Source organism: Rhineura floridana, chromosome 3 (assembly GCF_030035675.1).
Source record: "Rhineura floridana isolate rRhiFlo1 chromosome 3, rRhiFlo1.hap2, whole genome shotgun sequence".
Classification (NCBI taxonomy): Eukaryota; Metazoa; Chordata; class Lepidosauria; order Squamata; family Rhineuridae; genus Rhineura; species Rhineura floridana.
Genome location: NC_084482.1, coordinates 204,840,914 through 204,861,318, shown reverse-complemented (window position 1 = coordinate 204,861,318; position 20,405 = coordinate 204,840,914). Strand labels below are relative to the sequence as shown.

Here is a 20,405-nt window from a genome sequence, read left to right as displayed (position 1 = left end):
TGGTCAGGGATGATGGGAGTTGAAGACTCCCTCAATACTGACTTTCAAGAGAAATTTAAAAACATTCCTGTTTGGCCAGGCATTTGATGGCTGAAAGACACTGTTCCTAGCAACCCTGAGATCACTGGTTGAGATAGTGTTTTTAACTGTTTTTTAGAATGTTTTTTAACTGTTTTTAGATTTTGTTAAAAAAAAGGCGTTCCTATGTGTTCCTCCCTGGACTCCTTTGGTAGGAAGAGCAGGATATAAATTGAGATGACCTCATCCTCATTGTCTAGCAACATCTGGAGGGCCACAGATTCCCAATCCTTGGTTTCAGGCATTAATCAGCACTCACAGGCCACTCAAAAAGGCAGAAGGGCAGAGGGAGGTATTCCCAAACACAAAAGCTTTACTTTTAGAAAATAGGCCAGATGCAGAATCAACAGAAACCAAAGTGCATAGTATTGTCTAGAGCAGTAATGGGGAACCTGTGCTCCTGTACACACATTGTTGGACTGCAATTCCCATCAGCGTCAGCCAGCATGGCCAATAGAGAGGGACCATGGGAGTTCTAGTTCAACATCATCTGGAGGGGCCACAGGTTCCCCAGCCCTGGTCTACATGCCATCCCCTCTTAACGGCCAATCTCTTTAGTAGGGAGAAAGGCCCTGAGCATATACAATTCTCTCTATTTCTTTTTTTTTTATCATAAATTTTTATTCAAATTTTCAAAGACAAGAAACAAAACAAAAACAATTAAACAATTAAACAATAAAATAAAATGTTGACTTCCGATTTGTCGCAGATCAGTTATAGGTCTACAATATATAACAATCCTATCTCTAAAATTATATTATAAAATCACTTTCCTCCAGTAGTTATCTTAATTAATCATCAAATCTCATAAACATTATTTTATTCTTTCCACAAAAAGTCCAAGAGAGGTTTCAATTCCTTGAGAGATATATCTTATCAATTTTTCTCCAAATAAACATGTCGCTTAATCCATCTGATTCAAATCTGTTAGGCCCAATAATTTCAATAGCCATTCTTCCATTATCTATGTTAATTCCATCTTCCATCTTCAATAATCCTGTTACGTCCAGTAATTTCAATAGCCATTCTTCCATTGTCAGTATCCCATAATAATCTTCTTGTCATAGCCATAGTCCAAGTAAACAAATCAATTAATCCATCTCGTCAAATCTGTTAAATCCAATAATCTTCCATTATCAATATTAATTCCATCTTCAATAGTCCTGTTAAATCCAGTGGTTTCAGTATCCATTCATCCATTATCAGTATCCCATGATGATCTTGCTGTCATAGCCATAGTCATATAACAAGAGTCTGATGGGAATTTCCCCCATCACAAATATGTCCTTGCCATCAATTCTGAATATGTTGTTGAAATATTGTTGTAAAGTCACATCTCTGCTCTGGGTGCATCTCTGCTCTGTCACATATTTGTAGTTAATTCCATAATTTTTTTCTATGTCAAGCCCCATCACATCATTCCAGTCAAGAAATCTGAATATGTTGCTGAAATATTGCTGCAAAGTCATATCTCTGTTCTTTTTTACAAAATGCACTGGATCATCTCTTAAGAGTTTCTCCACTGTCACATATCTGTAACCAACTCCATAGATTTTTTCTATGTCAGACTCCATCACATCATTCCAATCCAGAAAATTATCCAAAACATTGATAACTTTACCACCAAAATCTTCATTAATTTCTTCAGAGGCAACGCTGAATTCCAAACAGTAAACTTTATTTCTAACATCCATAAACTCCAAATCTTTTTCCAATTTCACATTTGTTCCACTCTCCAGGTCTTGTAGCTTCCCTATCCCATCAAACTCCTCTCTCACAGAATCCACTATTTCTTTAAACTCCTGCGCCATTTTATTAAATTCAATTTTCATCTCCTGTCTACCCTGTCTCAGGGTTTGTTTCGTTATCTCAATCTCACCCATTATTTTCTGAAACATAATTTCTTCCATGGTCTCAATCACTTTCCTGGTTGTCATTCTTAAAGCCACAAAGACAAAAATTATTTCAGCCACAATTGGGTTAATATTCCAGGCTCTTATATCAGTGTAGACAGTACAGCCTGCCTTATCTCTATGTATTCAGGAATACAAAACAAACTTAGTTCCCAACATCAAAACAATTAGTGGCGTCGTGAACAAGCAGATTCGTCAAAATGAAATCGATCCAAAAAAAATCCCCCCCCTCCTCAAAATAGAAATCCCTCTTCCGTTAGTATCTTTAGAATGCACCTCCAGGACAGCTTTTTGCGATAAAAACAAAGATAAGCTTTTTCGATTTCTTTCCTCATTAATTTCGTTAGTGAAAGAGAAAAGCCATAACTCACCTAGAAGTTCTTCACAGCTGATTCATTGACAAATCTCTTTTTTGCTACACCAATTTAAACCAAGTGAAAAAAGAAAATAGAAAGAAGGATGCTTATCTGCCTGTTGAAGTCCGTTTTTCTTTAAAGAAAAGATAAACGTGTCGCTGTAATCAGCTAGAGCTTGATGAAAGTCCGTCCGGCATTGCAGTTTGAACCTTCTCTCATAAATAAATGAAATCCAGTCCTCCCCACAAAAACAGGCTTTGTGGTTAATCTCTACGTTTCTCCCTGACCGGGAGAAAATCTTTACCAGTCAAAAAGAGCATTGTGACTAATTTTTAAGCTGAAAAAGCTTCTTCTGAGATGAGAGCTCAGACTCAGAGGCAGCACAGGCAAAGCAACCCTTCCCGGAAGTCCCAAACTCACAATTCTCTCTATTTCTGATGTTCATGTTGTGGATGTTCTTGCTTGTAATGTGTACTGCCTTCAAGTCGATTCCAACTTATGGCGACCCTATGAATAGGGTTTTCATGGTAAGTGGTTTACCATTGCCTTCCTCTGAGGCTGAGAGGCAGTGACTGGCCAAAGGCCACCCAGTGAGTTTCATGGCTGTGTGGGGATTTGAACCCTGGTCTCCCAGGTCGTAGTCCAGCACCTTCACTATACCTCACCGGCTCACATAGCCAAAATGATACCATCCATACACAAGGCAGAGGCTCCTGGGAACACCATGTTTGCAGAAGTTACAAAAAAACTATTACAAAACCAATATACAGATTGATGAAGACTGAATGTGCCCAATAGCCACGGAATGCTGACTGCTGGAGGGGATGGGATGGAAAATTGGGTGGGAGGGGGAACAGACTGGAGTATCGTGGAGGAGGGCACCGCTGACTGTAAGAGTAAACGGGTACTCAACACTACAGCGTTTTGATGCAGGTGCAACTAGTTCTTGGCTATTTACTACACTCCTCTCGCCCATTATTTTCTGCCATTTTGTGTGCTTTGCCATGCTGTTAATGCCCAAGGAAAGAAGAGAGAAGGCAAAAAAAAGGAACAAACTGCATTATTAGTTGGGGGGAGGAAGGAAAGCTACATTTTAATTCTAAATAAGGAACCACAGCTGGTGCCACTTGCACTCTCAAACAAAGCCATGACCAGACAACGCTCGTAAAAAATCTAAAACTGAGGCTTCCAAAGCCAAAGGCTAGCAAAAAAAAAAAGGAGGGGGAGAGGGGAAGGGGCACATGACCTAAAGATGCCGCGATGTTTGCGTTCCCCCACACCCTTTATTTCCTGTCCTCTCTAGGACTCCGAAACTTGGACAGTTTAACTCTTTGAGTACCACACCTAACTTGCAAGTTCACTGGTAGCATCGGGGAGAACTTGCAACACTTTATGTAAAATTTGTGTTAAGGAGACTCATTAGGGGTCCCATCTTTTTCATGGCAGGCAGAAATATAAAAAAGGTCATGAAGACCTTAGGGAGCTGCTGCCAGTCAGGGCAGTCTAGGAATGGTTGAGCTGTGGCTCTCCCAGATGTTGTTGGATTGCAACTCCCATCAGCCCCAGCCAGCGTGACCAACTGTCAGGGATGATGGAAACTACTCCAGTGAAAAGTTTACCAAACCTGGTATAGAAGATGCATAACTAGATGGAATAACTGTCTGACTCCATTTAAGAAAGATCAGGCAGAGGAGGGTCATAGCTCAGTGGGAGAGGCTCCGCTTTTCACGCAGAAGGTCCCAGGATCAATCCCCAATAGCATCTCAAGAAGAGAACCCCGCTGCCTCAAACCTTGGAGAGCTGCTGTCAGTCATTGCTGACACTATTTCTTTCTTTTATTTAACTGAATTTATATAACACTTGATTGTTAAAAAAAAAAAACCTACACACACACAGCACAGTTCTATGCCATTTCCCTTTTATCAGCTGCCAACCAAAAGTCCTGACCACATGCTTATCATTATTTATTTATAATAATAATAATAATAATAAAATTTTATTTATGAGTCGCCTATCTGGCCGAATTAACGGCCACTCTAGGCGACGTACATTAACACAATAAAATAAAATACAATATAAAACCAATACAAACCACACTCAATAATTAAACTAATCACCCCTCTTACATTAATTAACAGCATTAAAAACTAACCCACCCCAGAGATCCCGTAGGCCTGCCTGAACAGCCAGGTCTTCAAGGCTCGTTCTGAAAGCATTGATATCTGTCTGTGTGACACCCCCACCCTGTCCCATGCACCTAACAACCGCAGGACAATAAAATAGCAACAAATTAAACAATAAAAATTAGAACACGCACACAAACCCAGCATACTAATGTTGTGAACTGCCTTGGAGACTAATTGGTTGAGAGTGGTGTGTGTGTGTGCGTGTGCAGAGAGAGAGGGGGCTTTCTGTAAAGCAGCTTTTGCCCACGTGGTGTCCTCCAGATTTTTTGGATGGCACCTCCCATCAGCCCCAACCAGCATATGCGTTGCTGTAAAGCAGTGAGGGCTGGTGGCTCCATGTCAGTAGGGCAGTGGTGTCTGCTCCAGGTTTTAGTCCAAACCGAGCTGAAGCAACTTGGACAGCCCTTTGATAACTGGACTAAAACCCGGAGCAGATTCCACTGCCACACTGACATGGAGCCACCAGCAGCCACTGCTGTAAAGCAAAGGAACACTGAAACAAAGATCAGTCTTCAGAACATGCCAACACATCAACAGAGTCAGAAGGAGGCAAATGAGCTTTTACACTCACTAAAATCCTAAGTAGGTCTACTCAGGCATAAGTCCTATGGAATTAAATGGGGCTGGCTCCCAGGTAAGTGGGATTCAGATTGTAGTCTGAATAATACTGATCCTGCCTTCAACAGAAGTTAGACGTAATTACCTGGGAGTAAATCCCACTGAACAAAATTGGACTTACTTCTGAGCAGACATGTATGCCATACATCTGAGGTGTATTTATCGCCCCAAGAATCATGGGAACTGTAGTTTGCCTCTCGTAGAGCTACAATTCCCCGCATCCTTAACACCCTACAATTCCCAGGACTCTTTGGAGGGGAAAATGTGATTTAAATGTATGGCGTATACGCAGCCATTGTTTTATTTATATACCGAAATTCCCACTTATCTCTTGTGCTCAAAGCAGTTCACAGATCTGATGCTGTTTCGTTTTTCTTTCTGTCATATTTGCTATACTTATAATAACAACAACAATAATGCAGTTCACAGAAAATAGGCCCAAATAAAACAATCGCCGAACAAACACTACAATATAATATTTGACAGCCCAACAATCGACCGAGCAAAGTTTAAAACGAGCATAAAACATGCATGGGATTTTGCAGCTGTGTGTGTTTCATTGGGCTGTGCTGTTGTATGCGTCTGTGTTTTTCACACAAGGCACGTAAAGGGTTACATTGGGGGTTTATCTGGTTCCTAGAGAGGCTGTGATACAGAGAGAGAGAGAAAGAGATGTGGTGTTGTGGGTGGGGAATATAAATCAGGGATGCCCTCTTCCTGTTCTGCTCTGGATGTCCCTCCTTCTCTGTGGTAGGAAACCACCAAGGCCAGCAAGAAAGCAGCTGGATCCTGGCCAAAGCTGTGGGGCTGACACAGACCAAGTGCCATGGGGCGCAATGTGCTGTGAGTTGCGTGCAGAATTGTTAGAGGCACGAGCGGGTTTGACGGGAGGCGAGAGCGCTGCAGGGTTAACTGGGACAAACCAAATCATCTTGGTAACGGGGTGCTCGGCAGATGAGCACCCCACTTTTGACTTCCACTTCAGTTCAGTTTTGACCCAGCTCTCTGACAGAACAGATTTGCGCGTGTGTGTTTCCCTGTATGTGTTTGTGTGCTTTCTGTACCTGGAACAGCAGGCTCAAGTTTTTAAAAGTATGTATCCGCCCCCTTTCACAGATGTTAAAATCGTGTCATTGTACCTTTATGATATCTGATACAAATGCCGTTTGAAGAAAGTGGGGAGAGGAGGAAAGGGTAGCTTGAAACAGTTTTTTGTGTGTGTGAAGTTCGGAGGGTTTCTTTTTTACTTCTTCACTTGAATAAATACTGAAGTTGTGTAAAACCGTATACAGGCTCTGTTAAATAGATAAATATTTGGATCAACCAGCAGCCATTGCAATTTGTGTAGAAAGTAAAACCATTTATAAATACAGCTTGCTGTTGTTATGTGCCTCCAAGTCGACTACGACTTATGGCGACCCTATGAATCAGTGACCTCCACGAGCATCTGTCATGAACCACCGTTCAGGTCTGTGGCTTCCTTTATGGAATCAATCCATCTCTTGTTTGGCCTTCCTCTTTTTCTACTCCCTTCTGTTTTTCCCAGCATTATTTTTTCTAATGAATCATGTCTTCCCATTATGTGACCAAAGTATGATAACCTCAGTTTCATCATTTTAGCTTCTAGTGATAGTTCTGGTTTGATTTGTTCTAACACCCAATTATATGTCTTTTTCGCAGTCCATGGTATCCTCAAAGCTCTTCTCCAACACCACATTTTCAAATGTGTTGATTTTTCTCTTACCAGCTTTTTTCACTGTCCAACTTTCACATCCATACATAGAGATCGGAAATACCATGGTCTGAATTATCCTGACTTTAGTGTTCAGTGATACATCTTTACATTTGTGGACCTTTTCTAGTTCTCTCACAGCTGCCCTCTCCAGTCCTAGCCAACTTCTGATTTCTTGACTATTGTCTCCATTTTGGTTAATGACTGTGCCGAGGTATTGATAATCCTTGACAAGTTCAATGTCCTCATTGTCAACTGTAAAGTTACATAAATCTTCTGTTGTCATTACTTTAGTCTTTTTGATGTTCAGCTGTAGTCCTGCTTTTGTGCGTTCCTCTTTAACTTTCATCAGCATTCGTTTCAAATCATTACTGGTTTCTGCTAGTAGTATGGTATCATCTGCATATCTTAAATTATTGATATTTCTCCCTCCAATTTTCACACCTCCTTCATCTTGGTCCAATCCCACTTTCCATATGATATGTTCTGCGTATAGATTAAATAGGATGATAAAATACACCCCTGTCTCACACCCTTTCCGATGGGGAACCAATCGGTTTCTCCATACTCTGTCCTTACAGTAGTCTCTTGTGCAGAGTATAGGTTGTGCATCAGGACAATCAGATGCTGTGGCACCCCCGTTTCTTTTAAAGCATTCCATAGTTTTTCATGATCTACACCAGTGGTTCTCAATCTTTTTTTGTTCGCGGCGCACTGTAAAACATATAAAAGTTTTCTGGCGCACTTCGTGTACAAAATTAAAAATATATTAATATATTTTAAACTATGAATAAAAATATCTTAATAATAATAATATACTTTCATAATATTCCCGGCACACCTAGCCACCTCTTGCGGCGCACCAGTGTGCCCCGGCGCACCGTTTGAGAATCATTGATCTACACAGTCAAAGGCTTTGCTGTAATCTATAAAGCACAGGGTGATTTTCTTCTGAAATTCCTTGGTCCCTTCCATTATCCAACGTATGTTTGTGATATGATCTCTGGTGCCTCTTCCCTTTCTAAATCCAGCTTGGACGTCTGGCATTTCTCGCTCCATATATGGCAAGAGCCTTTGTTGTAGAATCTTGAGCATTACTTTACTTGCATGGGATATTAAGGCAATAGTTCGATAATGACTGCATTCCCTGGGATCCCCTTTCTTTGGAATTGGGATGTATATGGAACGCTTCCAGTCTGTGGGCCATTGTTTAGTTTTCCATATTTCTTGACAGATTTTAGTCAAAATTTGGACTGATTCAGTCTCAGTAGCTTGTAGCAATTCTATTGGTATGCCGTCTATTCCTGGTGATTTGTTTCTTCCAAGTATTTTAAGAGCAGCTTTCACCTCACATTCTAAAATTTCTGGTTCTTCATCATACGGTTCCTCCATGAATGAATCTGTCATCCTTGCATCTCTTTTATAGAGTTCTTCAGTGTATTGCTTCCACCTTCCTTTTATTTCATCTCAGTCAGTCCGTGTGTTCCCCTGTTGATTATACAACATCCCTACTCTTGGTTTAAATTTCCCTTTCATTTCTCTAATCTTTTGGAATAGGGCTCTTGTTCTACCCTTTTTGTTGTCCTCTTCTATTTCTATACAGTAACTATTGTAATAGTTCTCTTTGTCCCTACGTACTAGTCACTGTATCGTTGCATTTAGGGTTCCGACTGTGTTTCTATCTCCTTTTGCTTTTGCTTTCCTTCTCTCTTTAACTATTTGAAGAGTTTCTTCAGTCATCCATTGGGGTCTTTCTCTCTTTTTAACTAGAGGTATTGTATTTTTGCATTCTTCTCTGATAACGTCTCTGACTTCATTCCATAGTTCTTCTGGTTCTCTGTCAACTAAGTTTAAAGCCTCAAACCTGTTCCTTATTTGATCTTTATATGCTTCTGGGATGATATTTAAATTGTACTTTGGCATTATGATTGTTTTGTTGGTCTTCTTTAGCTTTCCTCTGATTTTCGATACGACCAGTTCATGATCTGTACCACAGTCTGCTCCTGGTCTTGTTTTCGCAGAAAGTATGGAACTTCTCCACCCTCTGCTACCAATTATATAATGAATTTGATTCCTATATTGACCATTTGGTGATGTCCATGTGTACAACTGTCTTTTTGGTTGCTCAAAAAATGTGTTTGCAAGAAACAAATTATTGGCTTCACAGAATTCAATAAGTCTTTCTCCTGCTTCGTTTCTGTCTCCTAGGCCCCATTTCCCCACAAATCCTAGTTCTTCTCTGTTCCCTATTTTTGCATTCCAGTCCCCCATGATTATCAGCACATCTTGTTTTGGTGTGTGATCAATTTCTTCCTGTACTTCTGCATAAAATCTCTCCAATTCCTCTTCTTCTGCATTTGCCGTCAGAGCATAGACTTGGATGATGGTTATGTTGATAGGTTTCCCATTTAATCTCATGGACATCACTCACTCAGACCTTGTGTTGTAGCTCCTAATTGCTCTTGCTACATCACTTCTCACTATTAAAGCAACCCCATTTCTTCTTGATTTCTCATTTCCTGCATAAAATATTTTGTAGTTGCCTGATTGGAAATGTCCCATTCCCATCCATTGTAGTTTGCTCACACCAAGTATTGTAATGTTGATGCGTTCCATTTCTTGCTTGACAATTTCTAATTTTCCCTGGTTCATGCTTCTCACGTTCCACGTTCCTATTGTGTGTGTTGTACAACTCCGGACTCTCGTTTCGCATCTGTGCGCATCAGCCTCTGGGCTTCCTTTTGGCTTTGACCCAGCTGCGTCATTAGTCACAGCGCTACTCGTACTTGTCCTTTGTTCTTCCCCAGTAGCTCGGTGAGTGCCTTCTGACCTGGGGGTCTCATCTTCCAGCACTATGTTGTGCTGCATTTTGGATACTCTGTTCATAGGGTTTTTGTGGTAAGAGATATTCAGAGGTGGTTTACCATTGCCTTCCTCTGAGTCTGGATGCATCTTAGTCTGGTGTTTCATCTTTGCCAAGTTAAAATTAAAAATTATACCAATTAAAAACACTGAGATCATCACTGTGGCCTTCATTTTAATGGCAGTGGCTTGAAGTTTGGTGGTCTTTGCTGACACCAGCTTCTCTTGGCCTGCAGGGAGGGAAAAGTCACATAATAATCAGCTGAACACCCTGAATGAGATAACAATACCAATGGGGTGATTAACTTTTTATGCAAATGAAAATGGAAATGGACTGCCTTCAAGTCGATCACGACTTATGGCGACCCTATGAAGAGGGTTTTCATGGTAAGCTGTATTCAGAGGGGGTTCACCATTGCCTTTCTCTGAGGCTGAGAGGCAGTGACTGGCCCAAGGTCACCCAGTGAGCTTCATGGCTGTATGGGGATTTGACCTGGTCTCTCAGGTCATAGTCCAGCAACTCTGTTTAAAAAACGTTCTATTAAACATGATGCTGTTTGCTTGAAGGGGGAAAGCAGATGGGATTCTGAACATGCATTAAAATTTTGGCAGGTGAGATATGCAAGGCGCCTAGATGAGTGGATTCATGGGAGCAAATATATAATTTCTTTATTTGATAATACTGGCAGCGTGGAGTGGTTTGATTTATTTATTATAAATACATATATGCCTGCTTTTTGGTGCTATATGTGGGGTTATGCTTAGAGGAAGAGAGAAGAACATGCAGCCCTCCAAATGTTGCTGGACTTCGACTACCATCCCTGGCCACTAGCTATGCTGACTGGGTCTGATGGGAATTATAGTTCAGCAATATCTGGAGGGCCACCCCTAGGTTAGTGTTGGACTAGACCTAGGGAGACCCAGGTTCAGATCCCAGCTCAGCCATGAAGCTCACTGGGAAACCTCCAGCCTGTCAGTTTCTCAGCCTAAATTACCTTACAGGATTGCTGTGAGGAAAAAATGATTGAACATTGGCAGCTGCCTTATACCACAGTTTTACATAGAAGAAGAAATAGCCTTGCATTTGCCTGCACAAGCTAAGCATTCTGGGCTTTTCAGCTCTGATTAGGAAGAAAGTGACTGAAGGGAAGGGAAAAATGGAAAGATCACTCTGGAAGGAAATTGCCTTACAGTGAGTCAGACTGCTGGTCCATCTAGCTCAGTATTGTCTACACTGACTGCTTCCCAGGGTTTCAGGTAGGGGACATTTCCCAGCCCTACCTGCAGATGCCGGGGATTGAACCCAACACCTTCTGCATGCAAAGCAGGTGCTCTGCCACTGAGCTACAGCCCTTCCCTAAGAGGCTCAACTGCTTTCTATCATGTCAGACCATTGGTCCATCCAGCTCAGTATCGTCTACACTGACTGGCAGTGACTCTCTAGGGTTTCAGGCAGGGGTGTCTCCGAGCCCTACCTGCAGATGTCAGGGATTGAACCTGAGGGCTTCTGCATGCAAAGCAGATCCTCAGCCAAGGCTTAAAATATGGCTTATCTTTCAGAGTGAGTCTTCAGCCTGAACATTGTGACTTGGCTCATTTATTCCAGTTTGTGTCTCCTTCAGGGAAAAGAAGCCCCTTTCTTGCTGTCTGGAAGGATTGCTGAACCTGGCGTAAGTCACCTCTGCGACTGGAGATCCAAAGATCTTGCAGCATCCCCAACAGATTGTCTTGGAGGATCTCGGAGGGATTGATCAGGCACACGAAAATGTGAAATGTGCTGACATTAAAGGACATGTGATTAGTGGCAAGTCCCTCCTGGAGCTATTTATTTATTTATTTATTTACACTTGGGGGCTTTCTACTGTAACAGTGCAGACTCCTCATCCTTCAGCTGCTGGGATTGACAGCTTAAAAGAGTATTTCTTCCACCATATGTGGACATTGCTTCTCACGTGAAACACTGTTGGACAAAATGGCTGCCAAGCTGAGGGCTTCAGGAGGCATGAGTCACTCCTTCCAGAATGTTCTAGAACACGAGGCAAATCCTGTCGCGAAGGTGGGGGAGGAAGCCCAAGCAAGTCCTCTAGAATCCGAAGGGGAACGGATGGTCCCTCGTGTCATCCAGGTTGGGACCATTGGGGAGCTTCTAGGCTGGGTGCCCCCCCAAGAGTTGACTGAGGGACCTGAGGAGGGGTTGGCTCAGCGCTGGGAAACCCAATGGCAGGAGATCTTGAAGGCAGTACAGCCCCTTCCTTCTGGGTGGGGAAGCCAACAGCCATCGAATCCATCGCCATGGGGCTCCAGTGAGGCAGCGATCAATACCAGCCAGTGGCCTTGTGGAGAAGGGATTACTCAGGTTCTGGTGGACGATGACGGAGAAGTTCCAGGCGCCTTTAGCAATCCAGCCAAGGAAGAAAATGGAACACTGGAGAAAGAGGTCATGGGAAGGGACACCACCAATACCGAGACACGGCGGCGACATTTCAGGCAGTTTGGCTACCAGGATGCCGAGGGGCCCCAAGAGGCTTGCAAGAGGCTCCGGGAACTCTGCCGGCGGTGGCTGAAGCCAGAGAAACGCACCAAGGAGCAGATCCTGGAGCTGTTGATCTTGGAGCAGTTCCTGAACATCCTCCCTCAGGAGATGCAGAGCTGGATCAGGGTCCGTTGCCCACAGGCCTGTTTTCAAGCGGTGGCCCTGGCAGAAGATTTCCTTAGAGGCCAGCAACGAGAGGTCAAGGTAAAGGAGAGTAGATTTAAAACTTGATAATCCTAAGGGTGAACCTTCCTGAATTATATGATTGTTTTCGACAGGGAACATCTGAGGCTGCCCTATCCTGTAAGACAGGGATGGTGAACTTCTGGCCTGGGGTCCAATTGCGGCCCTCTGGCCCTTAGACCTTGCCCTAGGCCACACCCCTCACTGCCATGCTTTGCACCCTGAGTCTTTCTGCCTGGCTGGAATGTGTCCTTCAACTCTGATAATATATCTTGCTTGTTTCAATGGAGGATAGAGAGGGGTGTGTATAAACTAGCTTACTGTAGAAAGGTCAACATATTCATTGCTCTGCCCACTTTTGCCCGTGGTCCTGCCCACCAGTAGCAGGTGGTCCATGGAATGCTCTCCAAAGGAGAATGCGACCACTAAGATGAAAAAGATTCCCCATTCCTGCTGGAGGACTTGCCAGCTTCAAAGAGCCTGTTTCTTCCAACATATGTAGAAGTTGCTTCTCCTTAACTGCTAGTAGACAAAATGGCTGCAAATTGTTGGAGAAACCTTGCATCTCCCTCTTGCGAGAAAGTTCTAGAACAAGGAGTGAAATCTGGTATGTAATTAGAGGAGTAAGCCCCCACAGCAAGAACCCTGTTAGAGGTTTTTGTTTTAGTAGCAGAATGCAGAAATAACTGGTCTGTTAAGATGGGTAGCTGAAAAAATAAAGAAACTGAAGCGGCTTCTGTGACGCCCTTCCCTGGCTCTCTCTGTCAGGTTCCTACCTGCTCGTGGCTACTGCCTGTCACTAGGCACCACCAGGGACTCCACCAGTCCGGACTGTCCTTTTTTATGGTTTCTCTCTCCGCTCTAGCACAGACCTCACCAGATCCCCCTGCTAGGCAGCACCACCAGTCACGTCCTATAACCAGTATACAGAGCTTGGAAAAGTTACTTTTTTGAACTACAACTCCCATCAGCCCCAGGCAGCATGGCCACTGGATTGGGCTGATGGGAGTTGTAGTTCAAAAAAGTAACTTTTCCAAGCTCTGCCAGTATTCCCAGAGACTCTGCCTGAGTCTCTCTCAATCAGGTTACCTCTGTGACTGCATGCTTAAGATGTCCCAATCCCTTTGATCTATATAGAATGCATATAATTCTGGTTTGCTCTGGATACTTGTGGTGTTATATTCTTCCCTTCACCGCTGCCACCAATTGTTACAGTTTCCCTTCAGCCTTGGTAAGTAGCTTGCCCTCCACTCTGGTCTGTATATTCCCCAGCCAAGGATCAGGCCTCTGGTAAACCAAAATAGTGTTTATTAAATATTAGAAATAACAAGATTACTTTATAAAGGCACATAAGCATATGGTTTCATCTATTCCTGTGATACTTGTCTTAGTATTAATCCGAACTCCACACTCTCCACACATCCACCAACTCTCCACACAATCTCCTCTCAAAAACCCCACCAAACACCTCTCAAACAACCCACTAACGTCCACTAACGTCCACCAACATCCACCCAGATTCAACTGTCATTCTTCCTTTTATACTTTCAGCCATTCAGACACTCAGCCAATCATCCAGCATTCTCCTGCTCATTTACTCCCCCCTCCTCTTTCACTCCACTTACCACATATCTTCTATACAAACAGCACTTACCATATGTACATTAATACAGGAACATCACATTTCCCCCCCCTTAAAAATAACGGCAGAGTATTATTCCTGCTCTAGGATTTATACGTCGCGTTACCAATATAACAAGTCTCTATGGGGAAAATGTCTTTCTTTGTTCCTCCGTCTGGTCACGTCACTGCAGTCCCAGCCACCTGCCTTGACAGTCCATCGGCCAATACATTGTCCTTGCCTTTTATGAACTGGAAGTCCACTTGATAGTCTTGTAGGGCCCAGGACCACCTCTGCAGCATAGTATTATGGTTTTTCTTAATTTGTAACCATAACAAGGCCCGATGATCCATTGTTACCGTGAATCTTCGTCCCCACACGTATGGGCGCAACTTATTCAGTCCCCACATGACCGCTAGGCACTCCTTTTGGACTGATGAATAGTTTTTCTCTCTCGGCATCAGCTTGCGACTCAGATACGCCACTGGATGTCTGGTGCCTTCTCTCTCCTGCAGCAAGATGACTCCCAGCGCGAGGTCCGACGCATCTGTAGCCACGATGAATGGTTGCTCATAGTCTGGTGCTATTAATATAGGTCCTTGGCACAAGGCTTGCTTCAGCAGATCAAAAGCCTTCTGACATTCATCCGTCCATACCACACGCTCAGAACACTTTTTCTTTGTCAATTCATGCAACGGGGTTGCGATTTCCCCAAAATCTTTCACAAACTTTCTATAAAAACCAGCCACACCTAGAAATGCCCTTGTGATGCTTCCTTCCCTGGCTCTCCCTGTCAGGTTCCTACCTGCGCGTGGCTACTGCCTGTCACTAGGCACCATCAGGGACTCCACCAGTCTGGACCGCTCTCTCTTATGGTTTCTCTCCCTGCTCTAGCACAGATCTCAACAGATCCCCCTGCTAGGCAACCACCAGTAACGTCCCAATACTAGTATTCCCAGAGACTCTGAATACTGGTATTGTTATTCTCTTCACCGCTGCCACCATTTGTTACAGTTCCCCTTCAGCCTTGGTCATTACCTTACCCTCCATTCTGGTCTGTGAAACCCCAGCCAAGGATCAGGCCTGTGGTAAACCAAATTAAGTATTTATTACAGATAACAAAGCTAACAAGATTAACAAGATTTCTTCTTAAGGCACATAAGCATATGGTTTTACTCAATACTAATCCGAACTCCACCTCCCTCCTGGCAAACAACTCTCTAAACCCCACCAAGCAATCCACTCTTTCTCTTCTCCCCCCCAGATTCCACTCTCACTCTTCCTTTTATACATTCAGCCATTTTAAACACTCAGCCAATCATCTGGCATTCTACTGCCCATTCACTCCCCCTCCTCTTTCACTCCACTTACCATGTATCTTCTAAAACAAGAACACTTACCATATATACATTAATATAGGAACATCACATTTCCCCCCCCTTAAACAACAGCAGAGTATTATTCCTGTTCCAGGATTTATACGTCGCGTTAACAAATAAAAGTCTCTATGGGGAAAATGTCTTTCTTTGTTCCTCTGTCTGGTCACGTCACTGCAGTCCCAGCCACTTGCCTGGAAAGTCCATCGGCCCGTACATTGTCCTTGCCTTTTATGAACTGGAAGTCCATTTGATAGTCCTGTAGGGCCCAGGACCACCTCTGCAGCATAGTGTTATGGTTTTTCATAGTCTGCAACCATAACAAGGCCCGATGATCCGTAGTCACTGTGAATCTTCGTCCCCACACGTATGGGCGCAACTTGTTCAGTCCCCACACGACTGCTAGGCACTCCTTCTGGACCGACAAATAGTTTTTCTCCCTCGGCGTCAGCTTGCGACTCAGGTACGCCACTGGATGTCTGGTGCCTTCTCTCTCCTGTAGCAAGACGACTCCCAGCGCCAGGTCCGAAGCATCTGTAGCCACGATGAATGGTTTCTCATAGTCTGGTGCTATTAATATGGGTCCTTGGCACAAGGCTTGCTTCAGTAGATCAAAAGCCTTCTGACATTCATCCGTCCATACCACACGCTCAGAACACTTCTTTGTTAATTCATGCAAGGGGGTTGCTATTTCCCCAAAATTTCTCACAAACTTCCTATAAAATCCAGCCACACCCAGAAATGCCCTTACTTGTTTTTTGGTTAAGGGGATCGGCCACTCTTGTATTGCCTCCACCTTGCTCCATAAGGGGGTGATTTTCCCACTCCCCACCTTATGTCCTAAATAGATTACTTCCTTTAGTCCAAACTGGCATTTCTTAGCTTTTATTGTGAGGCCTGCTTTTCTTAAGGCCTCCAATACTGTTGTCAGGTGTTGGACATGCTCAGGCACCGACTTGCTAAAAATGGCCACGTCATCAATATAGGCCACTGCAAAATCTGACATGCCTCGCAACACAGTATTGATTAGCCTCTGAAATGAACTTGGTGAGTTCCTTAGTCCCATGGGTAAGGTCACAAACTCATATAACCCATCTGGTGTACTGAAGGCAGTTTTGGCTCTGGATTGCTCGTCTAGTTCCATTTGCCAAAATCCTTTACAGAGATCTAGTGTAGAGATAATGGTTGCTGCCCCCAATAACTCTAACATAGCGTCTACCCTAGGCATAGGATACGCATCTGGGACAGTAATTTTATTGATTAGCTGATAATCAATGCAAAACCTTGTCCCATCTTTTTTCGGAACCAGGACAATACTTGAGGCCCAGGGACTGATGGATTCCCTGATCACTCCTAATTCCAGCATATCTTCCACCTCCTTTTTGATCTCATTCAAAACTTTCCCATTCGCACGGTACGGAACAGATCTGATTGGGGCATGATCTCCAGTATCAATGGAATGTATAACTATACTGGTTCGGCCAGGTTTGTTGCTAAAGAGATTCCTATAGGTTTTCAAAACTCTCAGAATCTCTTCTTTTACTTCCTCCTTCACCTCCTCTGACCATTCCACTTGATCTACCCGTCCTTTGTCTTTGCTTTCCTGTACCAAATCTGGAAGTTCAGGCCCACTTCCCTCAGGGAATGAGGTAACTTGCAACACCTGTGCATCCCTGGTATGGTAAGGCTTCAACATATTTACATGAACCACTTTGCTTTTGTTTAATTGGTCTGTGGTGATTACATACATCACTGTGTCAAGCCTTTCTCTGATGGTATATGGTCCTTCCCAGTTAGCCTGTAATTTGTCATGTTTCCTGGGTATGAACGCCATAACCATATCTCCCACATCATACACACGTTCCCTGTCTGTTCTGTCATACCAGTAACGTTGCTTCTGCTGAGCTTGACTCAAATTCTCTTTCACCACTTCCATCATTTGTTTCACTGGTTCACATTCACCCTTTCTCTCAGCAGGCATCCACAGTCTATATAAAATCCCATTTTCACACACAACTTTATTCCTCAGTTTGTCAGTGAAAGGAATCTGTTGGGTCAGGGCTTGTTCCTTTATCTGCTTCAAACTTATATCTTTATGCAGCTCTTCCCGGAATTGCTCTGCTTCTTTCCCAGAGACCACTTGATACAGTTTGTCTCCTTCAGCAGGCCTGCTAGTGGTTGCTATGGTGACCTGAGGCTGGTTAACAGATTCCACCCTGTTTGTTTCAGCCCCCCTTAATATGGCTTCTTTTTCTCTGCCAATTTGCTGTCTGGTCACTACATAGATCTTTCCTTGGGTGCCCATTACATCCCTTCCCAGTATTACTGGTTCTTGTTGCTGGGCATTAATGCCTACTTTATATCGGCCCTCTCGGCCTCTCCAAGTCATATCCACCAGGGCCACAGGCAAACTTTCTGGTTGACCCCTCACTCCTTGGATAGTCACAGTTTCCTGAGGTAATATTACCTCAGATTTTATTAAATCTGGCCTCAGTAATGTCTGAGCGGCACCAGTATCAAGCAATGCCCAATAATTTGCCCCTTGTACACTCACTTCATCTCTCAGACTTGAATCAAGGTCTGTTACTTCTGTCCAGTTTATCTGGCAGAACTGAACCTTTTTCGCTGTTTCTAAAGCCTTGGGCTCTGTTTTCACTGTCCTTGTCTGAGCAGGATTACTAATGGGGTTGGCAACCTCACATTGAAAACGTAGGTGCCCCGGTCTACCACATTTGTAGCATAATTTCTCCTCACTTTTAGGGTACACAGATCCACTCTGGGGTGTCCTGTGCCCTTCAAATTTTACTGGAGGACTCACTCTCTGTGGTACCACATCCCTTCTGCCAGCATTATATGGTCTGGGTTTAAAATCTCTTGTTGTTTTCCCCACCCAGCCAGTTCTGTTGGAGGCGAAATGATCCGCCATCTCTGCCGCCTCCTGCACCGATGTAGGGGAACGGTCTTTGACCAGGAGCCTTATTTCTGGTGGTAACTGATGGTATAATTGATCCAATATCATGAGGTTTTTCACCTCCTCCACAGACTGAGCTTTTGCACTTGTCAGCCATTTCCCAAATATGTCCATCAGTTTTGCCCCCAGCTCCACGAAAGACCTCCCTGTCTGTATCTGGCAGTTTCTGAAAAGCTTTCTAAAATGATCAGGCCCCAGTCTGAATCTTTTGTAGACTGCCTCTTTAAACTCAGCATAGGTGACGGGCCTGTCGGAGGGGAAATATTGGTATACCTCAGCCAATTCCCCTTTAATCAGGTTTGATAAATACTGCATGTATTTATCTTCAGGTAGCCCCCACAACTGAGCTGCTTTTTCAAAGGTGCTGAGGTAAATTTGAGGATCTTGACCAGGCTCATAGACAGCAAAGTCCTTTGGAGTAATTTTTATTTTTGCTCCATCTCTGTCCTTTCTTGTTTCATCAGAATGAAACTTCTCTCTTTCAAATTTTAACTTTTCTACTTGTAATTCGGCATCCACTGCTCGTTGCTTCTCCCTCTCCTCAAACCCCATTCTCATTCTCTCAGTTTCCATCTTCAACTTCTCAGCTTCCATCCTCAATCTCTCAGCTTCCAACTCCCTCTGCTTGTCTTTTTCTTCCGTTTCAAAGACCCTCTGCTTGTCTTTTTCCTCAGCCTCCCTCCTCAACTTCTCTCTCAAGTACTCTACATAAGCGGGATTGCTTATATATCCTTCTGGGGTCTCTTCCCTGACAGGTTGTTTTTGCTGGGCAGTAGCAAATCCTATAAGTGCTACCCTCAATTCATCTACCCCTTTACCCTCGTGAGGTAAATTGAATGTTATGCACTTCTCCACCAGCTCCTCTCTTTTCCTTTTTATGTATTCAGCCATGGTGTTTGAGTTCACTCACTTTTTGCCACACACTCTTTGCCAGTCACTCTCACAATTAATCTTGTTTTGTTATTTCTGTTTGCCACACCACTGTTAGGGATTCTCTAGTATTCGTATCTGGATTCTCTGTTGTTCGTATCCCACCGCTACTGCCACCACATGTGATGCTTCCTTCCCTGGCTCTCCCTGTCAGGTTCCTACCTGCGCGTGGCTACTGCCTGTCACTAGGCACCACCAGGGACTCCACCAGTCCGGACCGCTCTCTCTTATGGTTTGTCTCCCCGCTCTAGCACAGATCTCAACAGATCCCCCTGCTAGGCAACCACCAGTAACGTCCCAATACTAGTATTCCCAGAGACTCTGAATACTGGTATTGTTATTCTCTTAACCGCTGCCACCATTTGTTACAGTTCCCTTTCAGCCTTGGTCATTACCTTACCCTCCCTTCTGGTCTGTGAAACCCCAGCCAAGGATCAGGCCTTTGGTAAACCAAATTAAGTATTTCTTACAGATAACAAAGCTAACAAGATTAACAAGATTTCTTCTTAAGGCACATAAGCATATGGTTTTACTCAATACTAATCCGAACTCCACCTCCCTCCTGGCAAACAACTCTCTAAACCCCACCAACCAATCCACTCTTTCTCTTCTCCCCCCCAGATTCCACTCTCACTCTTCCTTTTATACATTCAGCCATTTTAAACACTCAGCCAATCATCTGGCATTCTACTGCCCATTCACTCCCCCTCCTCTTTCACTCCACTTACCATGTATCTTCTAAAACAACAACACTTACCATATATACATTAATATAGGAACATCACAGCCCTCACTTGTTTTTTGGTTAAGGGGATAGGCCACGCTTGTATTGCCTCCACCTTGCTCCATAAGGGGGTGATTTTCCCACTCCCCACCTTATGTCCTAAATAGATTACTTCCTTTAGCCCAAACTGGCATTTCTTAGCTTTTATTGTGAGGCCTGCTTCTCTTAATGCCTCTAATACTGTGGTGATTACATACGTCACTGTGTCAAGCCTTTCTCTTATGGTATATGGTCCTTCCCAGCTAGCCTGTAATTTGTCATG

General features: G+C 43.6%; 2 protein-coding genes across 6 annotated transcripts in view; one reads left to right on the top strand and one right to left on the bottom strand.

Annotated features, from left to right (window-relative positions):
- LOC133381244 (zinc finger and SCAN domain-containing protein 31-like) overlaps positions 1 to 3,537 on the bottom strand; it is a 30,899-nt gene extending 27,362 nt beyond the window's left edge. The window contains exon 1 of the mRNA XM_061620086.1: positions 2,363 to 3,537. The gene's annotated coding sequence lies outside the window, so the exon portion shown is untranslated. The remainder of the gene's footprint in view (positions 1 to 2,362) is intronic.
- A 2,292-nt stretch (positions 3,538 to 5,829) lies between these two features.
- Positions 5,830 to 20,405, top strand: part of LOC133381228 (zinc finger and SCAN domain-containing protein 21-like) — a 30,283-nt gene continuing 15,707 nt past the window's right edge. For 2 of the 5 annotated variants that reach the window (XM_061620028.1, XM_061620024.1), the window contains exons 1-2: positions 5,830 to 5,994; positions 11,368 to 12,482. In XM_061620028.1, the coding sequence (XP_061476012.1) occupies positions 11,718 to 12,482 (765 nt within the window). In that variant the 5' untranslated portion in view covers positions 5,830 to 5,994; positions 11,368 to 11,717. The other 3 variants (XM_061620025.1, XM_061620026.1, XM_061620027.1) reach the window with 3 other exon arrangements.